Source organism: Myxine glutinosa, chromosome 4 (genome assembly GCF_964187855.1).
Source record: "Myxine glutinosa chromosome 4, kmMyxGlut1.1, whole genome shotgun sequence".
NCBI lineage: Eukaryota > Metazoa > Chordata > Myxini > Myxiniformes > Myxinidae > Myxine > Myxine glutinosa.
In genome coordinates this window covers 78,618,207-78,643,207 of record NC_136264.1, presented here as the reverse complement: position 1 = coordinate 78,643,207, position 25,001 = coordinate 78,618,207, and the positions used below count along the sequence as shown (strand labels likewise).

The following is a 25,001-nucleotide window of genomic DNA, read 5'->3' as shown; positions in this document are numbered from 1 at the left end:
CCCAGTCTTTCACCCCATACTTCCTTGTTTAAAATCTCAACTAAAAAAAAAAAAACATTTCCTCTCTGTGCTTATTCGCTTATTTGTTGTTCTTATATGTTCGTTCGTTCTTCGATCACATTGTTCGTGATCACGTTGTTAAAAATGTTTAAACTTTCACCTGAAGTATTGTATTCTGTCATACATTATAACACCTTTTTCTTCTTCCTTTTTCTTCTTCTTCTATAAAAGGATGCTTTCGACTTGCTCACCAAATCTATTCATTCCAAAAATAATTTCCATCTCTTACAGTTCCTCTTTTCGACATTCCCGAAACTCTCATGAACTCCACCCCTCCTTCAGCGTCCTCAAATGTATTTTTGACTCGAAGGTCTCAAGAAACTCATTTTGCAACAAATGTTCGTTTCCCATTAATCGTACACTTTTCAAAATCCAATCTGACCCCTTCCCTCCAAAACTTCCCCATCACCCCTCCCCTCCAAAACTTCCCCCTTGCCCCTCCCCTCAAAATCTACCCCCTTGCCCCTCCCCTTCAAATCTTCCCCATCACCCATCTCTTTCAAATATTCCCCCTTGCCCCTCCCCTCCAAATCTTCCCCATCACCCATCCCTTTCAAATCTTCCCCCTTGCCCCTCCCCTCCAAATCTTCCCCATCACCCCCTTCCCTCCAAAACTTCCCCATCACCCCTCCCCTCCAAAAATTCCCCATCACCCCTCCCCTCCAAAACTTCCCCATCACCCCTCCCCTCCAAAACTTCCCCCTTGCCCCTCCCCTCCAAATCTACCCCCTTGCCCCTCCCCTCCAAATCTTCCCCATCACCCATCTCTTTCAAAACTTCCCCCTTGCCCCTCCCCTCCAAATCTTCCCCATCACCCATCCCTTTCAAATCTCCCCCCTTGCCCCTTCCCTCCTAAACTCCCCCCACACCCCTCCCCTCCGAGACTCTCCCTCGCTCCTCCCCTCCTAGAATCCCCTCTCACCCCTCCTCCTCAAAGCGTCCTCTCCGCTTCTTCCCCCTTCCAACTTTCACCTTCATCTCCCCCAACCTTCTGCCTTGCTCTTCCCCCTCCTCAAATAACACCTCACTGTGCCTCACCCAATCACCATCAAACCTTTTGGCCGCCCCATTCTTCCCTTTCTCCAAGCTATTCTGAAATCTCTGACACACCTTCAACAGCTCTCCCTACCTCTTCCTCCTCTTCAACATCTTACCCTACCCCTCCCCCCCCCCCCCTGTTCTGTATCCGATGCTCCCCTTCCTCTTCATTAACGGTATGGACCTCAAACATCCGGGGCCTTCGCTCAAACTTGACTGATCTCTCCATACAGGTTGCTTCTGAGAAACCAGATGTGATCTGCTTAACAGAAACTTTCCTCCATGATGTCTCTGATTCCTTGGTATCTCTCCCAAGTTACTCCCTCCTCCGGTATGATAGACCTGAGCCTCGTCCTGGAGGTGGGTTGCTGTCTTTATTAAAAAAACTCTCTTCCTCACTCGCCCTGCACTGCCCTCTCTCCACCTCACCCCCAGGAATACCTTTGGCTACGGCTTCCCCTTCGCTCCCACCTTTTGTTCATATGTGTGTTGTACCGTTCACCAAACAGTGATGACTCCATCTACATCTCGCTGTCTGATAATAAATATGGACCAACTTCTATCTACCCATCCCAACTCTCTCTTCCTCATATGTGGTGATTTCAATTGTCGCCATGCCAGTTGGCTGGGTGTGGGTACCCCTCTCACCAGCCACGGCTTTTCAGCAAAGGACTTCTGCGACTCACTGGGACTGACACAATCTGTCAATTTCCCGACCCAGATCTCAGTCAACGGAGCATCTTCTCTTCTGGATTTGGTTATGACTAACTTCCCTGAAAATGTCTGCTGCTCTTCTTCTGCTCCAATCGGCTCATCTGATCATCTGCTTGTTAAAATGGACATCTCTCTGACCATTCTCAGAGAGCCTCCTCAGCGTCGACGAGTCTGGCATTTCACTCAGGCCAACTGGCACGGTCTTCAAGCAGCCATCAATCATCTGGACTGGTCTCCCATCTAATCCGCCTCTGACATCAACTCATCCTGGGAATTCTTCCAAAGTAAATTGCTCTCTCTCATGCACAGATTTATCCCATCTCATCTTCAGTTGTCATACCCTTCCTCCTGTCCATGGTACACGGAATCTTGTGGTGAGGCTGTTGCCCAGAAACAACTTGCTTTCGTCTCTTGGAAAGCAAATCCAACGGAAGGAAATCTCATTTCCTTTCACAAAGCCCGAAACAAGTGTGTGTCCACCCTCAGGAGAGCCAGGAAACAATATGCCTCCGTTCTCAAGACCGAACTCTCTAATCTGTCTCCCTCTTCCAAATCCTGGTGGCATCTGGTCAAATCTGTTTCTGGTGTTTGTTCCCCCTCCATCCCCTCCCTCACCTCAAACGGCTACATGGCTGACTCTGCACGTGAAAAAGCTGCATGCCTCAACTCTGTGTTTGCCTCTAAATATTGTGTCCCAAACCCATCCCTCTCTATACCCACCATACCCAGCTGCTCCTGGACTCTGTGTCCTTTCCTCCTGACAAGGTGGAAAAGTTTCTGTCGACCCTCGACTCTGATTCTGCAACTGGACCTGACGGCATCAGCCCACGGGTCCTAAAATCCTGTTCTTCCGCTCTTTCACTCCCTCTCTCTGTTCTCTTCACCCTCTCTTTTGCTCAAGGTCATCTGCCATCTGCTTGGAAATCAGCCAACATCACCGCTTTGCACAAAAAAGGTGCAAAAACAGATCCCAGCAACTACAGACCAATCAGCCTTCTCCCAATTATCAGCAAAGTCATGGAATCCATCATTGTTTCAGATATGAAATCTTTCCTCTTCTCCAATGGCTTGATCTCTGATCATCAATTTGGTTTCAGACCTGGTCACTCTACTCTGGACATGCTGCTTCTGCTTTCTCAACAATGGATGGAGGTCCTCATTGCCAAACAGGAAATTAGAGCTGTCTCCCTTGACATATCACGTGCCTTCGATACGGTCTGGCACCCCGCTCTGCTCACCAAACTCTCCTCGTTTGGTATCCATGGAAATCTCCACGCATGGCTGGCGGACTTCCTCTCTAGTCGTAGTCCACGTGTGGCCCTGAATGGGTTTCTCTCATCTCCTCTTCATGTTCAGGCTGGAGTTCCCCAAGGCAGTGTTCTGGGCCCTGTGCTTTTTCTGGTCTTCATCAATGATCTCTCTGACCCTCTTGAAAATCCTCTGTATCTCTTTGCTGATGACTCTACTCTCTGTCGCTCCATTCCTCATCCCTCAGATCGGCAGTCTGCAGCCTCCTCACTCTCTGCAGACCTGGACAAAACCACAGACTGGGCAAACAAGTGGAACATGTCTTTCAATCCTGACAAGTCTCACACTCTTACGATGTCTCTCCGAAAAGACCGACTGGATAACCCTCCCATCCACTTTCTGAATAATCCTCTCCAAGAAGTTCTGTCACCCAAGCTTTTGGGTCTCACTATCTGCCATGATCTTTCCTGGGAAAACCACATTTCAAATCTGGCCTCCAAAGCCAGTCGCCGACTGGGCATCCTCCGTCGTGTGAAGTCCTTCCTTGGCACACCTGAGCTCCTCACCACATACAAGGCTTTCATCCACAGCTCAATGGAATACTGCTCTCCCCTCTGGGCTGGTGCTCCTACCTCACACCTAGCTCGTCTTCACGCTGTTGAAACCAAAGCGTTCAGAATCATTGGAATCTCCCGCGATGAAGCTAACTCCAAGGGCCTTTCACTCACTCACCGCAGGCAGGTTGGTGGTCTTTCCGTCTTCTACCGACTCCTCTCCAGCCTTGCCCCCCCCCCCCCAGCTCTCTCTGGGCTCTGTCCCCCAAATATTCCTGCAGGTCACACAAAATCTGCCTGCAACCCTCTTATGGTTAAACTGCCAAAATCAAGACTCTCTGCTCACCTTCACTCCTTCATTCCTCTTTTCTCCTGCCTCTGGAACAAACTCCCTCACTCTCTTCAATCCCACTCCACGCTCCAGGTCTTTAAAACAGCTGCTCACCACCATCTCTTATCTTCCCCCATCCAAAACCTTGATCCTTTCTACCCCCGCTAATTCCACCCCAAATCCACTTTTTTGAAATACCAACTTCTGTCCTGGAAGTCCTTGGTGTCCTTGTGTTTTGTACTTCTCCTCCCCCCCCCCCCCCACGCCTCCTCCCCCCAAGCCCTCTCCCTCCCACACATCTCCCTGCTCTCAAATGTTGTGTTTGTGTGCTTCCCCTTTTCTCCCCATCTTGTCTTCCGCTCCCTCTTCTTATATATTTTGTTTGTCTGTTTCACTTGTTTGTGAAATAAATGTTAGCTCTTTCATGAGCCTCGATTCTGTATAGAAAAATAAAATAAAAAAACCCAGGTGAGACATACAAGGGCTCTACTCATTAATCCCTCCACTAACTTTCACACGAAGCTCCTGGTAGATTCACAAGTATACATCTTAACCCGACAAACGCCTACACATGAACTTATTACGAGGTAGTTTTCCTTTCCGCGACATCCCGAAGCATGGTACCTACTCAGACCTACTCTGCTCTACATATATCACTACCCAAATTCTTAACAATATGTATGGATAAGAGATCATGTTTGCGAAGTTTCATGTTGATCGGATAAGGTTTGTTTTTTCTATCCAATATGGTTGCCAAACCACGTGACCTGCGACATCATTTTCAAACTATATGCAACAGTGGTGTTGGATGATATTTGTAAAATTTTGCATCGATAAGGTAAGTGGTTTCAAAGATATAATTATTTAATATTTTCCTTCAATCCAATATGGCTGCCACACCTTGTGACCAATGATGTTTTCGTGATCAACTTTTAAACACCATGCCTCGTCAATGACACACTTAACGTTTCGAGTCGATCGATTTGGTGGTTTGGGAGGAGATGGTTTTTATAGTTTTAGGTTGAATCCAATATGGCTGCCAAACCATGTGATCTATGATGTCATAATTTTAATATTTTTAGGATAAGGAATTTGATTAAAACATTTTTGGCTGGTATACCACTTGACCTATGATGTCATCAGCATCATGATTTTGTTCCCCATTTGGAGTACTTCACAATGTGCCAAGTTTCAAATTTTCCCATTCGGCGGTTTCCAAGAAATAATTTTTTAATTATTTGCGTTTATTCCAAGATGGCTGCCATACCACGTGACCTGTGACATCCCAATTATCCTAAAAACATTCTGCATGGGTGTCACTTCTACCCTGGAAGTTTCGTCTCAATCGGACATGTGGTTGCTGAGAAAAACGAGGTTTAGCCTGTACGGACGGGCGGATGGACAACCCGAAAACATAATGCCTCCGGCCACCTTCGGGGGCGGAGGCATAAAAATGAATTGAAAACTGGTGGTTGTACTCGGGATATGCATGGGAGGCCTTTCATTGATTTAAAATAAATTTCCTAGCCCCTCTGGTTCAGAGTTTAGTGTGGGGAGGGGACGCAAATTATCCGTGTATTAAAAGTGGGCGAATTAACCTGTCCATAAGGACGAGTTCTTTGCTAATGACATAAAATATGCCCTTTGATTCATTGCTTTTCAGGGCTTGCCCAGAGTGCCGTGTTACATCAGACTTTGTAATTCCCAGCGAATACTGGTTTGACAGCAAGGAGGAGAAAGATAATCTCATCAGCAACTACAAAGATGCCATGGGGTGAACTTACTACTATTTGGGGTTTGAGTTATCATCAAAATGATTATAAATAAAGCGGACTTCCACTTCCGGTCCGGTATGAAGAGGACGCAGGCGTCACATGCTCGCCGCTTCTTCGACCGGGCCACTGTCAGTTGCTTGCTTTTTTTGGTGGTCGTGCGGATTTTTTGGCCATTGAGTCTGCCCTCTGCATAGCCCCGGCTGTGCTCCCTGCTTCGCCTGCCCGGCTCCTTCGCCTGCTCGCTGTTTCCTCGGGCACGCTCTCGTGGGTTGTGACCATTGCAGCGGTTTGGTGGCGGTTTCCTGCCGTGATCTTGATTTGTAGCGGCGGCGGTCGATTGCCGCTGCATTTGCCGCTTTGCCGTGATCAACCTTGGCCTCGTGATCGTCTCTTTGCTCCTGCCTGCCCTCTGCTTGGTCCCGGCTCTGCTCCTGGCTTCACCTACCTGGCTCCTTCGTTTCCTCGGGCCCGCTCCCGTGGGTTGGGACCATTGTTTCACCTCCTCAACCTTGGCCCCGTCTCGTCTCTCCGCTCCTGCCTGGCATGGCTCTGCGGTACTCCGCCGCAAGGCTCCTTCTGCTCAATACCGGCTCCACCCCATCATGCATCTCTGCCATCAAATCAAATGGACTCCTCCGACAACCCAGGTACATTCACCGTGGCTCCGGTCGTAAGTTTGTATATTTACAATCAGGTAACTCCATCCCCGTCCTCTGGTCGGCTCAGCGCACTCTCACTCTTCGTCCCAGCGCACCTGGTCACAGCAACGCACACAATTGCACCTCCTGCCTACGAACCCTGGCTAAATCACCTGAATTCATCCCTGCTGTTCAAAACAACATCAAGCTCACCCTGTTCAACACCCGGTCCCTCAACAACAAATGCCTCATCCTGAACTACTACATCCTGGATAACAAACTGGACTTTCTCTGTCTCACCGAAACCTGGCAACAACCTCTGGACTACTACACACTCAACCTCACCACACCCAATGGATATTCCTACGTCAATAAACCACGCTCGGAGGGCGGAGGTGGTGGAATTGCCGTTATCCACCGTCAAGACATCAGGACCAGCCTCATCCCCATCGCCTCATCCTCATCATTTGAACACCTGGCTTTTAAACTCTCTGGTCGCACGCAGTCAGTCATGGCTGTCGTCTACCGCCCTCCCAAACCACACCCATCATTCCTGTCTGACTTCTCCTACTTTCTGACCCAGCTATGTTCCCTCTCCCCCTCAATCCTCCTCCTTGGTGATTTCAATATCCACATGGACTCCACTGACTCCACAATAACCACTGACTTCACTGATTTACTCACCTGCTTTAACCTCACTCAACATGTCAACTTTCCTACCCATATCCGTGGTCACATTTTGGACCTTGTCTGCTCCACTGGATTAATTTTGCACCATCTCTCTGGCTCCGACCTCACCCTCTCTGACCACTTAGCTATCACTATGACCATCAACATCCCCACCCCAACACCAAGACATTATCGCACTATCAACTTCCGTAAGCTAAACGCTCTTTCACCTACCTCATTCTCATCCACCCTCTCTGAAAAAATGTCCACTTCTCCCTTCGTTGACCTCCACACCCCTTCCGACCTCACTGACTACTACAACCACACTCTCTCCTCCTGCCTTGACCAGCTTGCGCCTGTAAAAACCAAAACAGTTTCTTTCACCCATTCTGCTCCCTGGTTTACCCCTGAACTCCGCCTGATGAAAACTCATGCTCGCCAACTTGAAAGACTCCGCAATAAAACAGGTCTCACAGTTCACTCCCAAGCCTACAAGGACCACCTACAACACTACAAAGATGCCCTCTCCCGCGCCCGCTCCGCCTACTACTCTCAAATTATCCACTCTGGCTCCGGAAACCCAAAAGCACTCTTCTCGACAATAAACAAACTCCTCCGCCCCCTGAACACCACCACCCAGTCATTCACAGTAGACAACTGCATCTCCTTCCTCTCTTTCTTCCAACGCAAAATTGACAACATCTACAACAGCTTGACCACCGCCGCACCCGCTCCCCCTCCAACCACCTGCCCCCCCTTGTCCTGCCATCCCCTGTCTCGGTTCTCCCCAATCTCCCCTACTGACCTCTCTGAACTCCTCATAGGAATGAAAACTGCCACCTGCACTCTTGACCCCATCCCCTCCAGCTTTGTCAAGGCCTCCCTCCCTGCTCTCTCTCCACTTATCATTGCAACAATAAACTCCTCCCTGTCTGCAGGCATCGTCCCACCTTCCCTCAAAATTGCTGCTGTTACCCCCATTCTAAAAAAACCTGGTCTAAACCCTGACACCCTAAACAACTTCAGACCCATCTCCAACCTACCCTTTCTGTCAAAAGTTTTGGAACGCGCTGTAGCCACTCAACTCAAACATCACCTCTCTGCCAATAACCTGAATGAAACATTCCAATCCGGATTCCGCTCCAACCACAGTACTGAAACTGCTCTCCTCAAAATCACCAACGACCTTCTCCTCTCCTCTGACGCTGGCAACCTCAACATTCTCGTCCTCCTCGACCTCAGCGCTGCCTTTGACACCATCGATCACACCATCCTCCTCACCCGACTTGAATCCACCTTTAACGTTACCGGCACTGCCCTCTCTTGGATTAAATCATACCTCTCTGACAGACGCCAGTTCATCTCCATCAATAACTGCAAATCCCCCACTGCTCCCCTCCCCCAAGGTGTCCCCCAAGGTTCAGTTCTTGGCCCCCTCCTCTTCATCCTTTACCTGTCCCCCCTCGGTCACTTAATCCGCCGTCATGGTCTCCAATTCCACTGCTTCGCCGATGACATCCAGCTTTTCATCTCCACCAAGTCCATCTCCACTGACACCCACTCTATCCTGACAAACTGCATCACTGAAATAAAATCCTGGCTTCAAATCAACTTCCTCAAGCTTAACTGTGATAAATCTGAAATAATCATCATTGGCCCGAAAACGCTCACAAAATCCACCCATAACTTTGCCCTCAACATCGACGGTATCCCAGTATCCACCTCCCCTCACATCCGGAATCTTGGCGTCATCTTTGACCAAACCCTCTCCTTCGACAAATACACTAAACAGATCACAAAGTCAGCCTTCTTTCACCTGAAAAACATTGCCCGTCTCCGCTCATCCCTCTCCTCCACGGCTGCAGAAACCCTCATCCACGCCTTCATCACCTCCCGTCTGGACTACTGCAACAGCCTCCTCTATGGTTCACCCTCAATAATCACCAATAAACTCCAATACATTCAGAACTCCGCTGCCCGTCTACTCACCCATTCCCGGACCCGTGACCACATCACCCCCGTCCTTTACAAGCTTCACTGGCTCCCCATCCCCCAGAGAATCCAGTATAAAATCCTCCTCTTGACCTACAAAGCCCTCCATAACCTGGCCCCATCCTACCTGGCTGACCTCCTCTCCAGACACACTCCCACCCGTAACCTCCGCTCTGCTGGTACCAACCTCCTGACCCCCCCCCCCATCCGGACCAAATTCAGATCCTGGGGGGACAGGGCCTTCTCCATCGATGCTCCCACCCTCTGGAACTCACTACCTCACACCATCAGAGACTCCTCCTCACTCACCACATTCAAAACATCACTAAAGACCTACCTGTTCAACACTGCATTCAACATTCAACCCACAGCATTTAACCCCTGACTATCTCTTCTCCTTCTCCCTCCTTTTGCTTTAAATATTTCCCTATTGATTCTTGTCTTTTTGCAATTGTTGTTTTCATGTATTGTTATGCATTATGTTTTGCACTCTGTCAAAGCGCCTTTGGGCTTCTGGAAAAGCGCTATACAAAATAAATGAATTATTATTATTATTATTATTGTAATATAGATGTACCTTTACTGAAAATGATGGTGTTAACTCTTTCTGCTTGTTGCCATACGTTGTGCAGGAATAAAGCTTGTCGGTACTTTGATCAAGGCAAAGGTTCATGTCCATTCGGCAGTAGTTGCTTCTACATGCACGCATACCCGGATGGACGCAAGGAAGAAAGGCAACCACCTCGCAAGCAGCACTCATCCGAGGGCCGAGTGCGCGTGAGTTCTGCATCTTATTTTGTCAACATTACCAAAGCACAAGGTTGAGACGATGACTAGTCTGTCTTGGATGGCAAAATTAAGTGAAATATATTGTCGTGTACGTAGCTAGTTAAGACCAGCCTTGGACGAATAGCCGAACTGCTTTAACTCCTGAGGTGAACTTCGATCTTTTGACAGTTATGGCGCGCACGGGGAAAGAAGAGACACGGAGCGTTTGTCTACACAAAGCACACAGATCTATACTGAAACCTCGAAACGTGCAAACACAACAATAAATTCAACAATCAAATAATTTAATGAAAATAAATCACGGAATGAAAATGAAAGGTGAGGTAAACTAAAATTATACTTGTGTGGACCCTCCACATACTGACTCAAAAACACACAGAGGAAAGATAAACTAAAATAAAATGTCCTTTTCGTGCCGGCACTTACTTTGGCCTCAAAATGAAACCTTTTAGGATGTTGGTGGCCGTTGAAGCTCAATGCTTAAAGCCTCCCTCACGGGAAGATCAAAATGGTGGCAGTGCCGCACGTAGATGGCTCTCACTATTGAGCCTGTGGCAAGCTCCTGAGGACTGCCTCCTTCATCCACCACTGCCTGGGCAAGCACAACACTGCTCCCTGGTGAGTCCGACAGGTGAAACCCTCTCTCCACCACCACCCACGCTGCCAAGAGCTCCTTGCTCTCCAAAACGCACCCAACTCAGTCAGCACACCAAGGTCAAAGATTGTGCAGCCTTCTTGTCTGAGCAGAGAGAGTGACCTCCTCCTGTTCACTCTCTGTAGGAAATCGTGTAGTTTCCCTCCCAGTTTGCCCCGCCCACGTCCTATGGCCCAATCGTGTCCCTCGGAGTGTGACCTGCCGGCCCTCCTCTCCACCCCCTGATTCTTTGCCTCTCGCGGCCGGGGCATTTTCCTTATTCGGTCCGTGGGGGCGGGACTTAATCCTGGAACCTGCTTGGCTTGTAGTTGGCAGTTGGTGTAATTTAAAGGTGTTTTACATGGCCGGCCTTGTCAGCAAAAACATTAGGGGAAAGTTACAGAGGGTAAGCACACACTGGGGAAAGTTACCCTTAAACCCTACCACTAATTAGCACTGCACCACCCCTCATGCGAAATTTCTCCGACGTGTCACACGGTCCTTGTTACTAATTATACAATCCTATCGCTCCTTCGGTATTCTTTCACCTACCACCCATAAACGTAAGAATATACATATATGGTATAAGATCGGGGTGGTTGGGATTATCCATTTTGAAGGTGCATCCAAGCAAAAAAGTAACTAGTTCTGCTCTGCGAATTCAAGTAATAAGCAAGAACAGACCCAGTCTCTGGCGATGTTTCACCCACTTCACAGCGAGCTTCCTCAGGCCAATAGACTCCACCCCCGCCCCGCATCTTGGCACGTGTCCGCTTTTTCCCCCCTCTTCCTCATATGTGGCAATTTCATTTGTCACCATGCAACTTGGCTGGGCCTTAGTACCTCTTTCACAAGCCATGGCACTTCAGCAAAGGACTTCTGTGACTCCATGGGACTGACTTAGTCTGTAAACTTTCCAACCCAGATTTCTCCAAATGCCAAATCCTGCCTTCTGTACTTGGTGGTGACTAACTTTCCTGTAAATGTGTCCTGCTCTTCCTCTGCTCCAATTCATTCATCTGATCATGTGCTTGTAAAAGTCAGCATCTCTCTATCTGTTCTCAGAGAACTGCCTCAGTGCCAGCAAGTCTGGCATTTCACTCAAGCAGCCATGTCTCTTCAGGACTGGTCTCCCATATCTACTGGCCCTGATGTTAACTCAGCCGATTCTTCCACAGAAACCTGCTCTCTCTCAAGCACAGATTCATCCCATCTCGTCTTCAGTTATCCTCCCTTTCTTCCCGTCCATAGTACACTGAACCCTGTGATGAGGCAATTGCTCTGAAACAACTTGCCTTCTCTACCTGGATGGCAAATCCAACCGAAGACAATCCCAGTGCATTCCAAAAATCCCGCAACCAGTGTGTGCACTCGCAGGAGGACCAGAAAGCAACATCTGTCCAAGGTCAAGAATGAACTTTCAAACTTGTCTACCTCCTCTAAAACCTGGTGGCATCTTGTTAAGTCTATCTCTGGAGTATGCCACTCTTCCATCCCTTTCCTCTCTTCAAATGGCACCACAGCAGACATTGCTTGTGAGAAGGCTGAATGCCTCAATTCTGTGTTCACTTCCAAATCTTGTGTTCCCAACCCCTCACTCTTCCCTGTCATACCCAACTGCTCCTGGACTGTCTTTTGCACCTGAGAAGGTGGAGAAGGTTATATTAACCCTCGACTCTGACTCTGCAACTGGAACAGACTGCATCAGCTCATGTGTCCTAAAAGCCTGTTCTGCTGAATGCTGCTCTTACACATCTCCTCTCTGCTGTATTCACCCCATCATTTGTGCTAGGTCATCTTCCATCTGCTTGGAAATCCAACAAGATCAATGCACTACATAAAAATGTGCAAAAACAGGTCCCCTCATCTACAAACCTATCGGCTTGCTTCCAATCATCAAGGTCATGGAATCCATCATCACAGTTGAAATGAAATCCTTCCTTTTCTCCAACAACCTTATCTCAGGTCACCAATTTGGTTTTGGACCAGGTCACTCCTTGGACATGCTGCTTCTGCTCACTCAAGAATGGATGGAGGCCATTCAGGTTAGACATAAGACCAGGGCCATCTCTCTGGACATATATTGTGCTTTTGATACAGTCTGGCATCCTGCCTTACTCTCCAGACTCTCTACCTATGACATCCAAGAACAACTCGACAAATGGCTTACCGACTTCTACCTATGACATGGCTTACCGACTTCATCTATTTTTGTTGCCAAAATGTGGCACTTAACAGAATCCTTTCATCTCCTCTCCCTATCAAGGCTGAAGTGCCCCAAGGCAATGTTCTGGCCCCAGTCTCATTTATGATCTTTATCAATGATCTGACTCTGGAAAATCCTCTATCTATGTGCTGATGACTCCACCCTCTGCCGTGACTTGACATTCCTCATCCTTCGGACAGGTAGGTTGCAGCCTTTTCCCTCTCTTCAGACCATGAAAAAAAAAACCCCCAAGCTGGTCAAACACTAGCAATATATCTTTCAATCTTGACAAATCTCTCTCTGAAAGGACCGTCTGGAAAACCCTCCGTTCTACTTTCTTAACCATCCTCTTCAGGAAGGTCAGTTATTCAAACTCCTGGGTCTCACTATCAGCCATGATCTTTCTTGGCCAAACCATCTTTCAAAGATGCCCTCCAAAGCCAGCCGTCGACTGGGCATCCTCCATCGTACAAATTCCTTCCTTGGCACACTTGAATTCCTATCCACCAAAAAGGCCTTTATCTGCAGCTTTATGGAGCACTGGTCTCCCCTCGGGGCTGTCTCCCTTGCCTCACATCTTGCTCAGCTTGATGCTTTGGGAACCATGACCTTCATGAACCATGACCTCTTTGCATGCTTTGTCCTCTCCAATCCCCAGGTTTCTGCAGGGCTCAAATGGTCCACCATCAACCCCCCTTCTGGTGGAACGACCTAATTCCAGGATCACTGCTCACCTTCACTCGTTTGTTCCTCTTCCCCACCTGTGTAATCAACTATCACATCGCCTTCAATCTCATTCTTCCCTCTAGGTCTTCAAGATAGCTGTTCACCACCATCCCAATCCAAAACGATAATCTTTTCTACCCTTGTTAACCCTACCCAAATCCGTCCTCCTTCCAAATTTCCTGGTTTTCCCTCCTTGAGGTTTCCTTTTGTATCCATTTTGTCCACACCATGCATGCATGTTTTGCGTCCTGTTTTTGTCTGTTACGTCCTGATCCATTCAGTGTACTGGCTCTTCCATGAGCCTTGACTATGTCCAGTAAAACCCTGATATTCTTGGTTTCGACATTCGTGGTATCTGCACATTCGCAGTTCAGAATATGTGACCTGCTTCGACATTTGTGCGCAACACTGTACCTCGTGCATTCGAATGCATAAAAACATTTTTGCACACACACACCACCTTTGGAGGCCATTTTTCCCCGCAGAGAAGGGGTTGGCCTTTTTCAGGCACCATGGTCCCCTTTTTGAAGCGATGTTTTATGGCCGGATGCCCTTCCTGCCGCCAACCCTGTTAGTCGCCTCTTGCGACACACAGGGAATTACCAGTGAACTGGTACTCATGATTTGCTTGAGCACGTGAGTGATTATTTAATTGTACACCGCTCCTTTCCTATGCCATCTCCAGGCATTGCAAATCGTCATTGCTGGGCACCAAAGGGGGCTCGGCAGTGACGCACGCTGAAAGGGAGTCCTCAGTTATCACTCTGGTTGTTTGTTTGTTTGTTTGTTGTACATCGCTCCTTTCCTATGCCATCTCCAGGCATTGCAAATCGTCATTGCCGGGCACCGACGGGGGCTCGGCAGTGACGCACGCTGAAAGAGAGTACTCAGTTTTCACTCTGGTTGTTTGTTTTCTTGCTTTCTTGTTTTCTTGTTGTACACCGCTCCTTTCCTATGCCATCTCCAGGCATTGCAAATCGTCATTGCCGGGCACCGAAGGGGGCTCGGCAGTGACGCACGCTGAAAGAGAGTACTCAGTTTTCACTCTGGTTGTTTGTTTTCTTGCTTTCTTGTTTTCTTTTTTGTTTTCTTGTTTGTTTGTCCGGACGATATCTCAGCCATCCTTTGAGCTAGGAAGCTGAAATTTCGGCACAGTAGTGAGCAAGTCCTTTGTCAAAAACAGTATTTTTTGTTTTTTGAATAATCAATTAATTGAGGAGTTATTTAATTATTAGCGTTTAATTAAGTACTTATTTAATTAATTAAATTTCATTTCTCTTCTGACCATTAACTCAGGCACCTCTTGAGTTGGGAAGCTGATATTTGGACATGCCAAAGACCAGGTGATTTGGCTGCAAAGTCTATTTTTGATTTATTAATTAATCATTTAATCGATTAATTATTTAATTATTCGATTAATGACCAAAAGAATTTTTTCTTTAACATTACAGATTCTGATGAAATGGTGGTGGTTTATGTGTTCTCTGACCGAATTGATTAATAATTTAATTTTTTTCTGATTATTATTTATTTATTTTCATTATTAATCATTTATTTATTTTCTTTCTCATTTGGCCAATATCTCAGGCACTTTTTGAGCTGGGAAGCTAATATTTGGACATGAGTGACCAAGTGATGTGGCTATCAAGGATATTTTTGATTTATTGATTAATCATTTCATCAATTATTTATTGATTAATCGATTAATTATTTATTGAGTAATCAATTAATTATTTAATTTTTTATAAATGACTTATTTAATTAAATTTCTAAAAGATACATCTTCGGATGAAGCACTAGTGGTTTAGTTATGCGATTAGCCAATTGATTATGAAAATATTTTGTGATAATCTTTTATTGATTTTAATTATACAATTAATCAATCAATTAGTGTACCCCTCTCCCTCCCAATGCAGCCTCAATGAGCTGCACTGCGGTATTGCCGGGCGCCAGAGGCGCCCCGGCAATACCGCGCTGCAGCATATTTAATTATTTGGCATGGGGCAGTGTACTTTGAATGTATTTGTACTTGTCTTTTATTGATTTTAATTATACAATTAATCAATGAATTAGCGTGCACCTCTCCCTCCCAAAGCAGCCTCGATGAGCTGCACTGCCATATTGCCGGGCGCCCGAGGCGCCCCGGCAATGCCGCGCTGTAGGATATTTAATTATTTGGCATGGGGGCGGTGTACTTTGAATGTATCTGTACTTGTTGTACACCGCACCTTTCCTATGCCGTCTCCAGGAATTGCAAATCGTCATTGCCGGGCACCGAAGGGGGCTCGGCAGTGACGCACGCTGAAAGAGAGTACTCAGTTTTCACTCTCGTTGTTTGTTTTCTTGCTTTCTTGTTTGTTTGTTTGTTTGTCCGGACGATATCTCAGCCATCCTTTGAGCTAGGAAGCTGAAATTTTGGCACAATAGTGAGCAAGTCCTTTGTCAAAAACTGTATTTTTTGTTTTTTGATTAATCAATAAATTGAGGAGTTATTTAATTATTAGCGATTAATTAAGTACTTATTTAATTAATCAAATTTCCTTTCTCTTCTGACCATTAACTCAGGCACCTTTTGAGTTAGGAAGCTGATATTTGGACATGCCAATGACCAGGTGATTTGGCTGCAAAGGATATTTTTGATTTATTAATTAATCAATTAATCGATTAATTATTTAATTATTCGATTAATGACGAAAAAAAATTTTTTTTTTAAGTTACAGATTCTGATGAAATAGTGGTAGTTTATGTGTTCTTTGACCAAATTGATTAATAATTTAATTTTTTAATGATTATTATTTATTTATTTTCATTATTAATCATTTATTTATTTTCTTTCTCATTTGGCCAATATCTCAGGCACCTTTTGAGCTGGGAAGCTAATATTTGGACATGAGTGACCAAGTGATGTGGCTATCAAGGATATTTTTGATTTATTGATTAATCATTTCATCTATTAATTATTTATTGATTAATCGATTAATTATTTATTGAGTAATCAATTAATTATTTAATTTTTTATAAATGACTTATTTAATTAAATTTCTAAAAGATACATCTTCGGATGAAGCACTAGTGGTTTAGTTATGCGATTAGCCAATTGATTATGAAAATATTTTGTGATAATCTTTTATTGATTTTAATTATACAATTAATCAATTAGTGTACACCTCTCCCTCCCAATGCAGCCTCAATGAGCTGCACTGCGGTATTGCCGGGCGCCGGAGGCGCACCGGCAATGCCGCGCTGCAGCATATTTAATTATTTGGCATGGGGCGGTGTACTTTGAATGTATCTGTACTTGTTGTACACCGCTCCTTTCCTATGCCATCCCCAGGCATTGCAAATCGTCATTGCTGGGCACCGAAGGGGGCTCGGCAGTGACGCACGCTGAAAGAGAGTACTCAGTTTTCACTCTGGTTGTTTGTTTGTTTGTTTGTTTGTTGTACACCGCTCCTTTCCAATGCCATCTCCAGGCATTGCAAATCGTCATTGCCGGGCACCAAAGGGGGCTCGGCAGTGACGCACGCTGAAAGAGAGTACTCAGTTTTCACTCTGGTTTCTTGTTTTCTTTCTTGTTTTCTTGTTTTCTTTCTTGTTTGTTTGTCTGGGCGATATCTCAGCCATCCTTTCAGCTAGGAAGCTGAAATTTCGGCACAATAGTGAGCAAGTCCTTTGTCAAAAACAGTATTTTTTTTTTTTGATTAATCAAGAAATTGAGGAGTTATTTAATTATTAGCGATTAATTAAGTACTTATTTAATTAATCAAATTTCCTTTCTCTTCTGACCATTAACTCAGGCACCTTTTGAGTTAGGAAGCTGATATTTGGACATGCCAATGACCAGGTGATTTGGCTGCAAAGGATATTTTTGATTTATTAATTAATCAATTAATCGATTAATTATTTAATTATTCGATTAATGACAAAAAAATTTTTTTTTTTTTAGTTACAGATTCTGATGAAATAGTGGTAGTTTATGTGTTCTCTAACCAAATTGATTAATAATTTAATTTTTTTATGATTATTATTTATTTATTTTCATTATTAATTATTTATTTATTTTCTTTCTCATTTGGCCAATATCTCAGGCACCTTTTGAGCTGGGAAACTAATATTTGGACATGACAGTGACCAAGTGATGTGGCTATCAAGGATATTTTTGATTTATTGATTAATCATTTCATCTATTAATTATTTATTGATTAATCGATTAATATTATTTATTGAGTAATCAATTAATTATTTAATTTTTTATAAATGACTTATTTAATTAAATTTCTAAAAGATACATCTTCGGATGAAGCACTAGTGGTTTAGTTATGCTATTAGCCAATTGATTATGAAAATATTTTGTGATAATCTTTTATTGATTTTAATTATACAATTAATCAATCAATTAGTGTACACCTCTCCCTCCCAATGCAGCCTCAATGAGCTGCACTGCGGTATTGCCGGGCGCCGGAGGCGACCCGGCAATGCCGCGCTGTAGGATATTTAATTATTTGGCATGGGGGCGGTGTACTTTGAATGTATGTGTACTTGTTGTACACCGCTCCTTTCCTATGCCATCTCCAGGCATTGCAAATCGTCATTGCCGGGCACCAAAGGGGGCTCGGCAGTGACGCACGCTGAAAGAGAGTACTCAGTTTTCACTCTGGTTTCTTGTTTTCTTTCTTGCTTTCTTGCTTTCTTGTTTGTTTGTCCGGACGATATCTCAGCCATCCTTTAAGCTAGGAAGCTGAAATTTTGGCACAATAGTGAGCAAGTCCTTTGTCAAAAAGGGTATTTTTTGTTTTTTGATTCATCAATTAATTGAAGAGTTATTTAATTATCAGCGATTAATTAAGTACTTATTTAATTAATTAAATTTCATTTCTCTTCTGACCATTAACTCAGGCACCTTTTGAGTTAGGAAGCTGATATTTGGACATGCCAATGACCAGGTGATTTGGCTGCAAAGGATATTTTTGATTTATTAATTAATCAATTTATCAATTAATCGATTAATTATTTAATTATTTGATTAATGACAAATTTTTGTTTTTTTAAGTTACAGATTCTGATGAAATGGTGGTGGTTTATGTGTTCTCTGACCGAATTGATTAATAATTTAATTTTTTAATGATTATTATTTATTTATTTTCATTATTAATCATTTATTTATCTTCTTTCTCATTTGGCCAATATCTCAGGCACCTTTTGAGCTCAGAAGCTAATATTTGGACATGAGTGACCAGGTTATGTGGCTATCAAGGATATTTTTGATTTATTAATTAATCAATTAATCAATGTATCGATTAATTATTTCATTATTCGATTAATTACTAAAAAAAAAAAATTTCCCCTAGTTACTGATTCTGATGAAATGGTGGTGGTTTATGTGTTCTGTGACCGAATTGATTGATAATTTAATTTTTTAATGATTATTATTTATTTATCTTCATTATTAATCATTTATTTATTTTCTTTCTCATTTGGCCAATATCTCAGGCACCTTTTGAGCTGGGAAGCTAATATTTGGACATGACAGTGACCAAGTGATGTGGCTATCAAGGATATTTTTGATTAATTGATTAATCACTTCATCGATTCATTATTTATTGATTAATCGATGAATTACTTATTGATTAATCAATTAATTATTTAGTTTTTTATTAATGACTTATTTGATTAAATTTCTAAAAGATACATCTTCGGATGAAGCACAAGCGGTTTTGTTATGGTATTAGCCAATTGATTAAGAAAATATTTTGTGATAATCTTTTATTGATTTTAATTATACAATTAATCAATCAATTAGATGTACATCTCTCCCTCCCAATGCAGCCTCTATGAGCTCCACTGCGGTATTGCCGGGCGCCCGAGGCGCCCCGGCAATGCCGCGCTGTAGGATATTTAATTATTTGGCATGGGGGCCGTGTACTTTGAATGTATGTGTACTTGTTGTACACCGCTCCTTTCCTGTGCCATCTCCAGGCATTGCAAATCGTCATTGCCGGGCACCGAAGGGGGCTCGGCAGTGACGCATGCTGAAAGAGAGTACTCAGTTTTCACTCTGGTTGTTTGTTTGTTTGTTTTCTTGTTTGTTTTCTTTCTTGTTTTCTTTCTTGTTTGTTTGTCCGGACGATATCTCAGCCATCCTTTGAGCTAGGAAGCTGAAATTTCGGCACAATAGTGAGCAAGTCCTTTGTCAAAAACTGTAGTTTTTTTTTTTTGATTAATCAATAAATTGAGGAGTTATTTAATTATTAGCGATTAATTAAGTACTTATTTAATTAATCAAATTTCCTTTCTCTTCTGACCATTAACTCAGGCACCTTTTGAGTTAGGAAGCTGATATTTGGACATGCCAATGACCAGGTGATTTGGCTGCAAAGGATATTTTTGATTTATTAATTAATCAATTAATCGATTAATTATTTAATTATTCGATTAATGACCCAAATTTTTTTTTTTTAAAGTTACAGATTCTGATGAAATAGTGGTAGTTTATGTGTTCTCTGACCAAATTGATTAATAATTTAATTTTTTTATGATCATTCTTTATTTATTTTCATTATTAATCATTTATTTATTTTCTTTCTCATTTGGCCAATATATATCTCAGGCACCTTTTGAGCTCAGAAGCTAATATTTGGACATGAGTGACCAAATGGTGTGGCTATCAAGGATATTTTTGATTTATTGATTAATCAATTTATCAATGAATCGATTAATTATTTAATTATTCGATTAATTACTAAAAAAAAAAAAATCCCCAGTTACAGATTCTGATGAAATGGTGGTGGTTTATGTGTTCTGTGACCGAATTGATTGATAATTTAATTTTTTTAATGATTATTATTTATTTATTTTCATTATTAATCATTTATTTATTTTCTTTCTCATTTCGCCAATATCTCAGGCACCTTTTGAGCTGGGAAGCTAATATTTGGACATGACAGTGACCAAGTGATGTGGCTATCAAGGATATTTTTGATTTATTGATTAATCATTTAATCAATTAATTATTTATTGGTGAATCAATTAATTATTTAATTTTTTATTAATGACTTATTTAATTTAATTTTTAAAAGATACATCTTCGGATGAAGCACGAGTGGTTTAGTTATGCTTTTAGCCAATTCATTAAGAAAATATTTTGTGATAATCTTTTATTGATTTTAATTATACAATTAATCAATGAATTAGCGTGCACCTCTCCCTCCCAAAGCAGCCTCTATGAGCTGCACTGCGGTATTGCCGGGCGCCGGAGGCGCCCCGGCAATGCCGCGCTTTTGGATATTTAATTATTTGGCAAGGGGGCGGTGTACTTTGAATGTATCTGTACTTGTTTGTTTTTTGATGAATCAATTAATTGAGGAGTTATTTAATTATTAGCGATTAATTAAGTACTTATTTAATTAATCAAATTTCCTTTCTCTTCTGACCATCAACTCAGGCACCTTTTGAGTTTGGAAGCTGATATTTGGACATGCCAATGACCAGGAGATTTGACTGCAAACACTATTTTTGATTTATTAATTAATCAATTAATTATTTAATTATTCGATTAATGACTAAAAAATTTTATTTTTTTTGTTACAGATTCTGATGAAATGGTGGTGGTTTATGTGTTCTCTGACCGAATTGATTAATAATTTAATTTTTTTAATGATTATTATTTATTTATTTTCATTATTAATCATTTATTTATTTTCTTTCTCATTTGGCCAATATCTCAGGCACCTTTTGAGCGCAGCAGCTAATATTTGGACATGAGTGACCAAGTGATGTGGCTATCAAGGATATTTTTTATTTATTGATTAATCATTTAATCGATTAATTATTTATTGATTAATCAATTAATTATTTAATTTTTTATTAATGAGTTATTTAATTAAATTTCTAAAACATACATCTTCGGATGAAGCACTAGTGGTTTAGTTATGCTATTAGCCAATTGATTAAGAAAATATTTTGTGATAATCTTTTATTGATTTTAATTATACAATTAATCAATCAATTAGTGTACACCTCTCCCTCCCAATGCAGCCTCAATGAGCTGCACTGCGGTATTGCCGGGCACCTGAGGCGCCCTGGCAATGCCACGCTGTAGGATATTTAATTATTTCGCATGGGGGTGGTGTACTTTGAATGTATCTGCACTTGTTGAAATTTGGGTCGCCACGTCAAAATCCAATATGGCCGCCTTGCGTCTTCCACTTTTACAACTCATCACTTCACCGACGGGGGACCGAGGCGTCATGCTTGTTTTTTTTCAGTTGCAGATTCTGATGAAATGGTGGTGGTTTATGTGTTCTGTGACCGAATTGATTAATAATTTAATTTTTTAATGATTATTATTTATTTCTTTTCATTATTAATCATTTATTTATTTTCTCTCATTTTGCCAATATCTCAGGCACCTTTTGAGCTGGGAAGCTAATATTTGGACATGACTGACCAAGTGATGTGACTATCAAGGATATTTTTGATTTATTGATTAATCATTTAATCGATTAATTATTTATTGATTAATTATTTATTGATTAATCAATTAATTATTTAATTTTTTATTAATGACTTATTTTATTAAATTTCTAAAAGATACATCTTCGGATGAAGCACGAGTGGTTTAGTTATGCTATTAGCCAATTGATTAAGAAAATATTTTGTGATAACCTTTTGTTGATTTTAATTATACAATTAATCAATCAATTATTGTGCACCTCTCCCTCCCAATGCAGCCTCTCTGAGGTACACCGGTATTGCCGGGCGCCAGAGGCCTCAAAGCGTCCTCCCCAGAGGTGCCCCGGCAATGCCGCGCTGTAGAATATTTAATTATTTGGCATGGGGGCAGTGTACTTTGAATGTATGTGTACTTTTCTTTCTTTATTGCTTTTTTTTTTTTTTTAGGGGGTTGTTTTTTTTGGTTCACGAGTTATCAAGTGACCACTATATTCGTCATGTGTGTGCGTCTGGCTGTGTGTGTCTGTCCGCAGCATAACTACCTGATGATATCATCCCATCTTAATGAAACTTGGGTGGGAGGTTGATGTCATGATCTCGTTGTGTCCTGCGTCGACTGGGCGTATTGCGCCCATTGTGGGCGGAGCCACGCCCGAAAAAGATGTTTTTCGGGGGCAATCGATTTCAAGCTGCATCTTCTCCGAGGGGTTTGGTGGAATCTGACAGGGGTTTCGATATTTGGTTCGGCCAATGTCACGTGTCTAGCCCCACGGAGCTCGATTTTTCTTTTTCGCCTCAAGGTCACGAAATTTAGAAAAGTCGATTTTTGATGGTTTTATGATATTGTTCGCTTCCTGATAGGGTGAAATGTCGTACATGATCTCATATTATCACATACATAATGAAATGCAAGTTTTCCAACAAATTTCAGAATCCTCGACCCTAACCCCTCCCCTCATAAACTCCTCCCTCGCCCCTCCCCTTCAAATCTCCCCACCCTCATTTTTCCTCCATTTCCCCCCTTACCCCTCCTCCTCCTCCTCAAAGCGTCCTCCCCAGTTCTTCCCCCTTCCAATTCTCACCTCCATCTCCCCCAACCTTCTGCCTTACTCTGCCCCCCTCCCCTCAAATAACACCTCTGTTCCTCACCCAATCACCATCAAACCTTTTGTCCACCCCATACTTCCCTTTCTCCAAGCTATTCTGAAATTTCTGACACACTGTCAACAGCTCTCCCTACCTCTTCCACATCTTACCCTACCCTTTTCCCCCCCACGCCCCCCCCCTGTTCTGTATCCGATGCTCCCCCAAACGTTGGTCCGCTCATCAAATTTGATCCCGACTCCCCAACATACATACCCACCTCACAATCAATTATGTTCCAAGTCGTCATGACAAAGACCAACCCTATCCACGGAATAATAGGAAGTTTTAACAGGACTACTCTTTACTTCAGTATAATGCTGATGATTACCTGACCTGCACTTTAATATGAACCACATTTCTAGTTACAGATAACATGACGTGGTTCTTTCACAAAGGAAGGACACAAATAGGAAAAGTCGCACTCCATTAAAGAAACATTGAGTGGCTCTGAAAAGAGCCGTTTGGAGATGAACTCGAGAAACGAGTCCGAGCTCACTTGGAGCTGGTGTACTTGGTCACGGCCTTTGTACCTTCGGACACGGCGTGCTTGGCCAACTCCCCGGGAAGGAGCAGCCGCACTGCCGTCTGGATCTCCCGCGATGTGATGGTGGAGCGCTTGTTGTAATGCGCCAGACGACATGCTTCGGATGCGATGCGCTCAAAGATGTCGTTGACGAAGGAATTCATGATGCTCATCGCTTTGGAAGAAACACCCGTATCGGGGTGAACTTGTTTCAGCACCTTGTAGATGTAAATGGCGTAGCTTTCCTTTCTACGATGACGCCGTTTACCGGGACCCTTTCGAGTCGCTTTAGAAACGGCTTTCTTCGAACCCTTCTTTGCTGCCACTTGCTTGGGCTGATCCGTAGGCATGACGCGTAGAGAAAAGAAAATAGAGAGCAAAACAACCAAGCATGAAACTGCAGAGAAAGAATAAGAATAAGAATACGTGTGTGAGCGATTCCCTCTTATAAAGGGTTCATATGCAAATATGTGGATCACAGAGGGTTTCAGGCGGAGAACACAATCTAATGCTCAGTCATTGGATGGATGAAAAGTGGGCGTGTATCATTCTTGATCCGAATTCCACCTCAAAATAACCCAATTCCCCAACCAATCGGCATTGACCTGACAAACAGTGAAGGTTCTCTGATTCTGTATTCCCCTCCACAAATCATGTCAGGACGTGGTAAAGGTGGTGTAAAGGTTCGTGCTAATGTTACGTATTACCTCCCCAAACCCTGATTACGGTGAACCTCAGTCTGGAGTGGGAACACGGCAGACAGATTTCTTTTGAGAGTTCTAATAAACCATAATAAAACCACACCAATGCGATTGCAGAACAAACAAGTAATTGTATAAAGCACTCACATGCACAATAATGACACTATGAAAGAGAGTACAATGAAAATGTCACTTGCATGAACTGAACAATACATATGATGGTACCATCATTCCCCAATGCTCTCAAAGCAATAAACTCACGATACACCAAACGTGAGTGGAATGTAAGATGTAACATTCCCCAAAGTCCGTGCACGAAACCCAACGCAGTGAAGGTCGAAATCGCACAGAATGGCAAAACAACAGGCAGGTATTAGCGCGGCTGTGGGTGAGGAGTGACGAGGTGAGAGGTCGATATGGGAACTGAGCCGATAGGAAAACTAACGTCAATCAACCCGATGAGGTCGACATGGAAATCCCAACGGCAAAACAAGATGCACCAAGCGGACAGCCTCTTCAAGTACAAAATGGCAGCTCGGCCTGCAATGGAGGCGCTTGCTTTGCGTTACATTTTTTTTCTTTTACATAACATCATCACGTTACATTTTTTCACATTTCATCATCACATTACATCACATTACATCTTTTGCTTGAATCAAACGTTGGTGTCATGTCTGGACGTGGTAAAGGTGGAAAAAGTCTCAGCAAAGGAGGTGATAACATCCAGGGAATCACAAAGCCTGGTATTCGTCGCCTTGCTCGTCGTGGTGGGGTAAAGCGCATCTCGGGTCTCATCTACGAGGAAA

The 25,001-nt window shown here is 43.2% G+C and overlaps 2 protein-coding genes across 2 annotated transcripts in view; one reads left to right on the top strand and one right to left on the bottom strand.

The window, feature by feature from the left end:
- The window catches only part of LOC137424863 (histone H2B 1/2-like), a 61,718-nt gene extending 37,410 nt beyond the window's left edge, over positions 1-24,308 (bottom strand). Inside the window, exon 1 of the mRNA XM_068112731.2 lies at positions 23,502-24,308. Coding sequence (XP_067968832.2) covers positions 23,502-23,844 — 343 coding nt within the window. The 5' untranslated portion in view covers positions 23,845-24,308. The remainder of the gene's footprint in view (positions 1-23,501) is intronic.
- Positions 1-25,001, top strand: part of LOC137424845 (putative E3 ubiquitin-protein ligase makorin-1) — a 78,684-nt gene that overhangs the window by 16,320 nt on the left and 37,363 nt on the right. The window contains exons 4-5 of the mRNA XM_078776053.1: positions 5,609-5,719; positions 9,652-9,796. Of these exons, the coding sequence (XP_078632179.1) occupies positions 5,609-5,719; positions 9,652-9,796 (256 nt within the window). The remainder of the gene's footprint in view (positions 1-5,608; positions 5,720-9,651; positions 9,797-25,001) is intronic.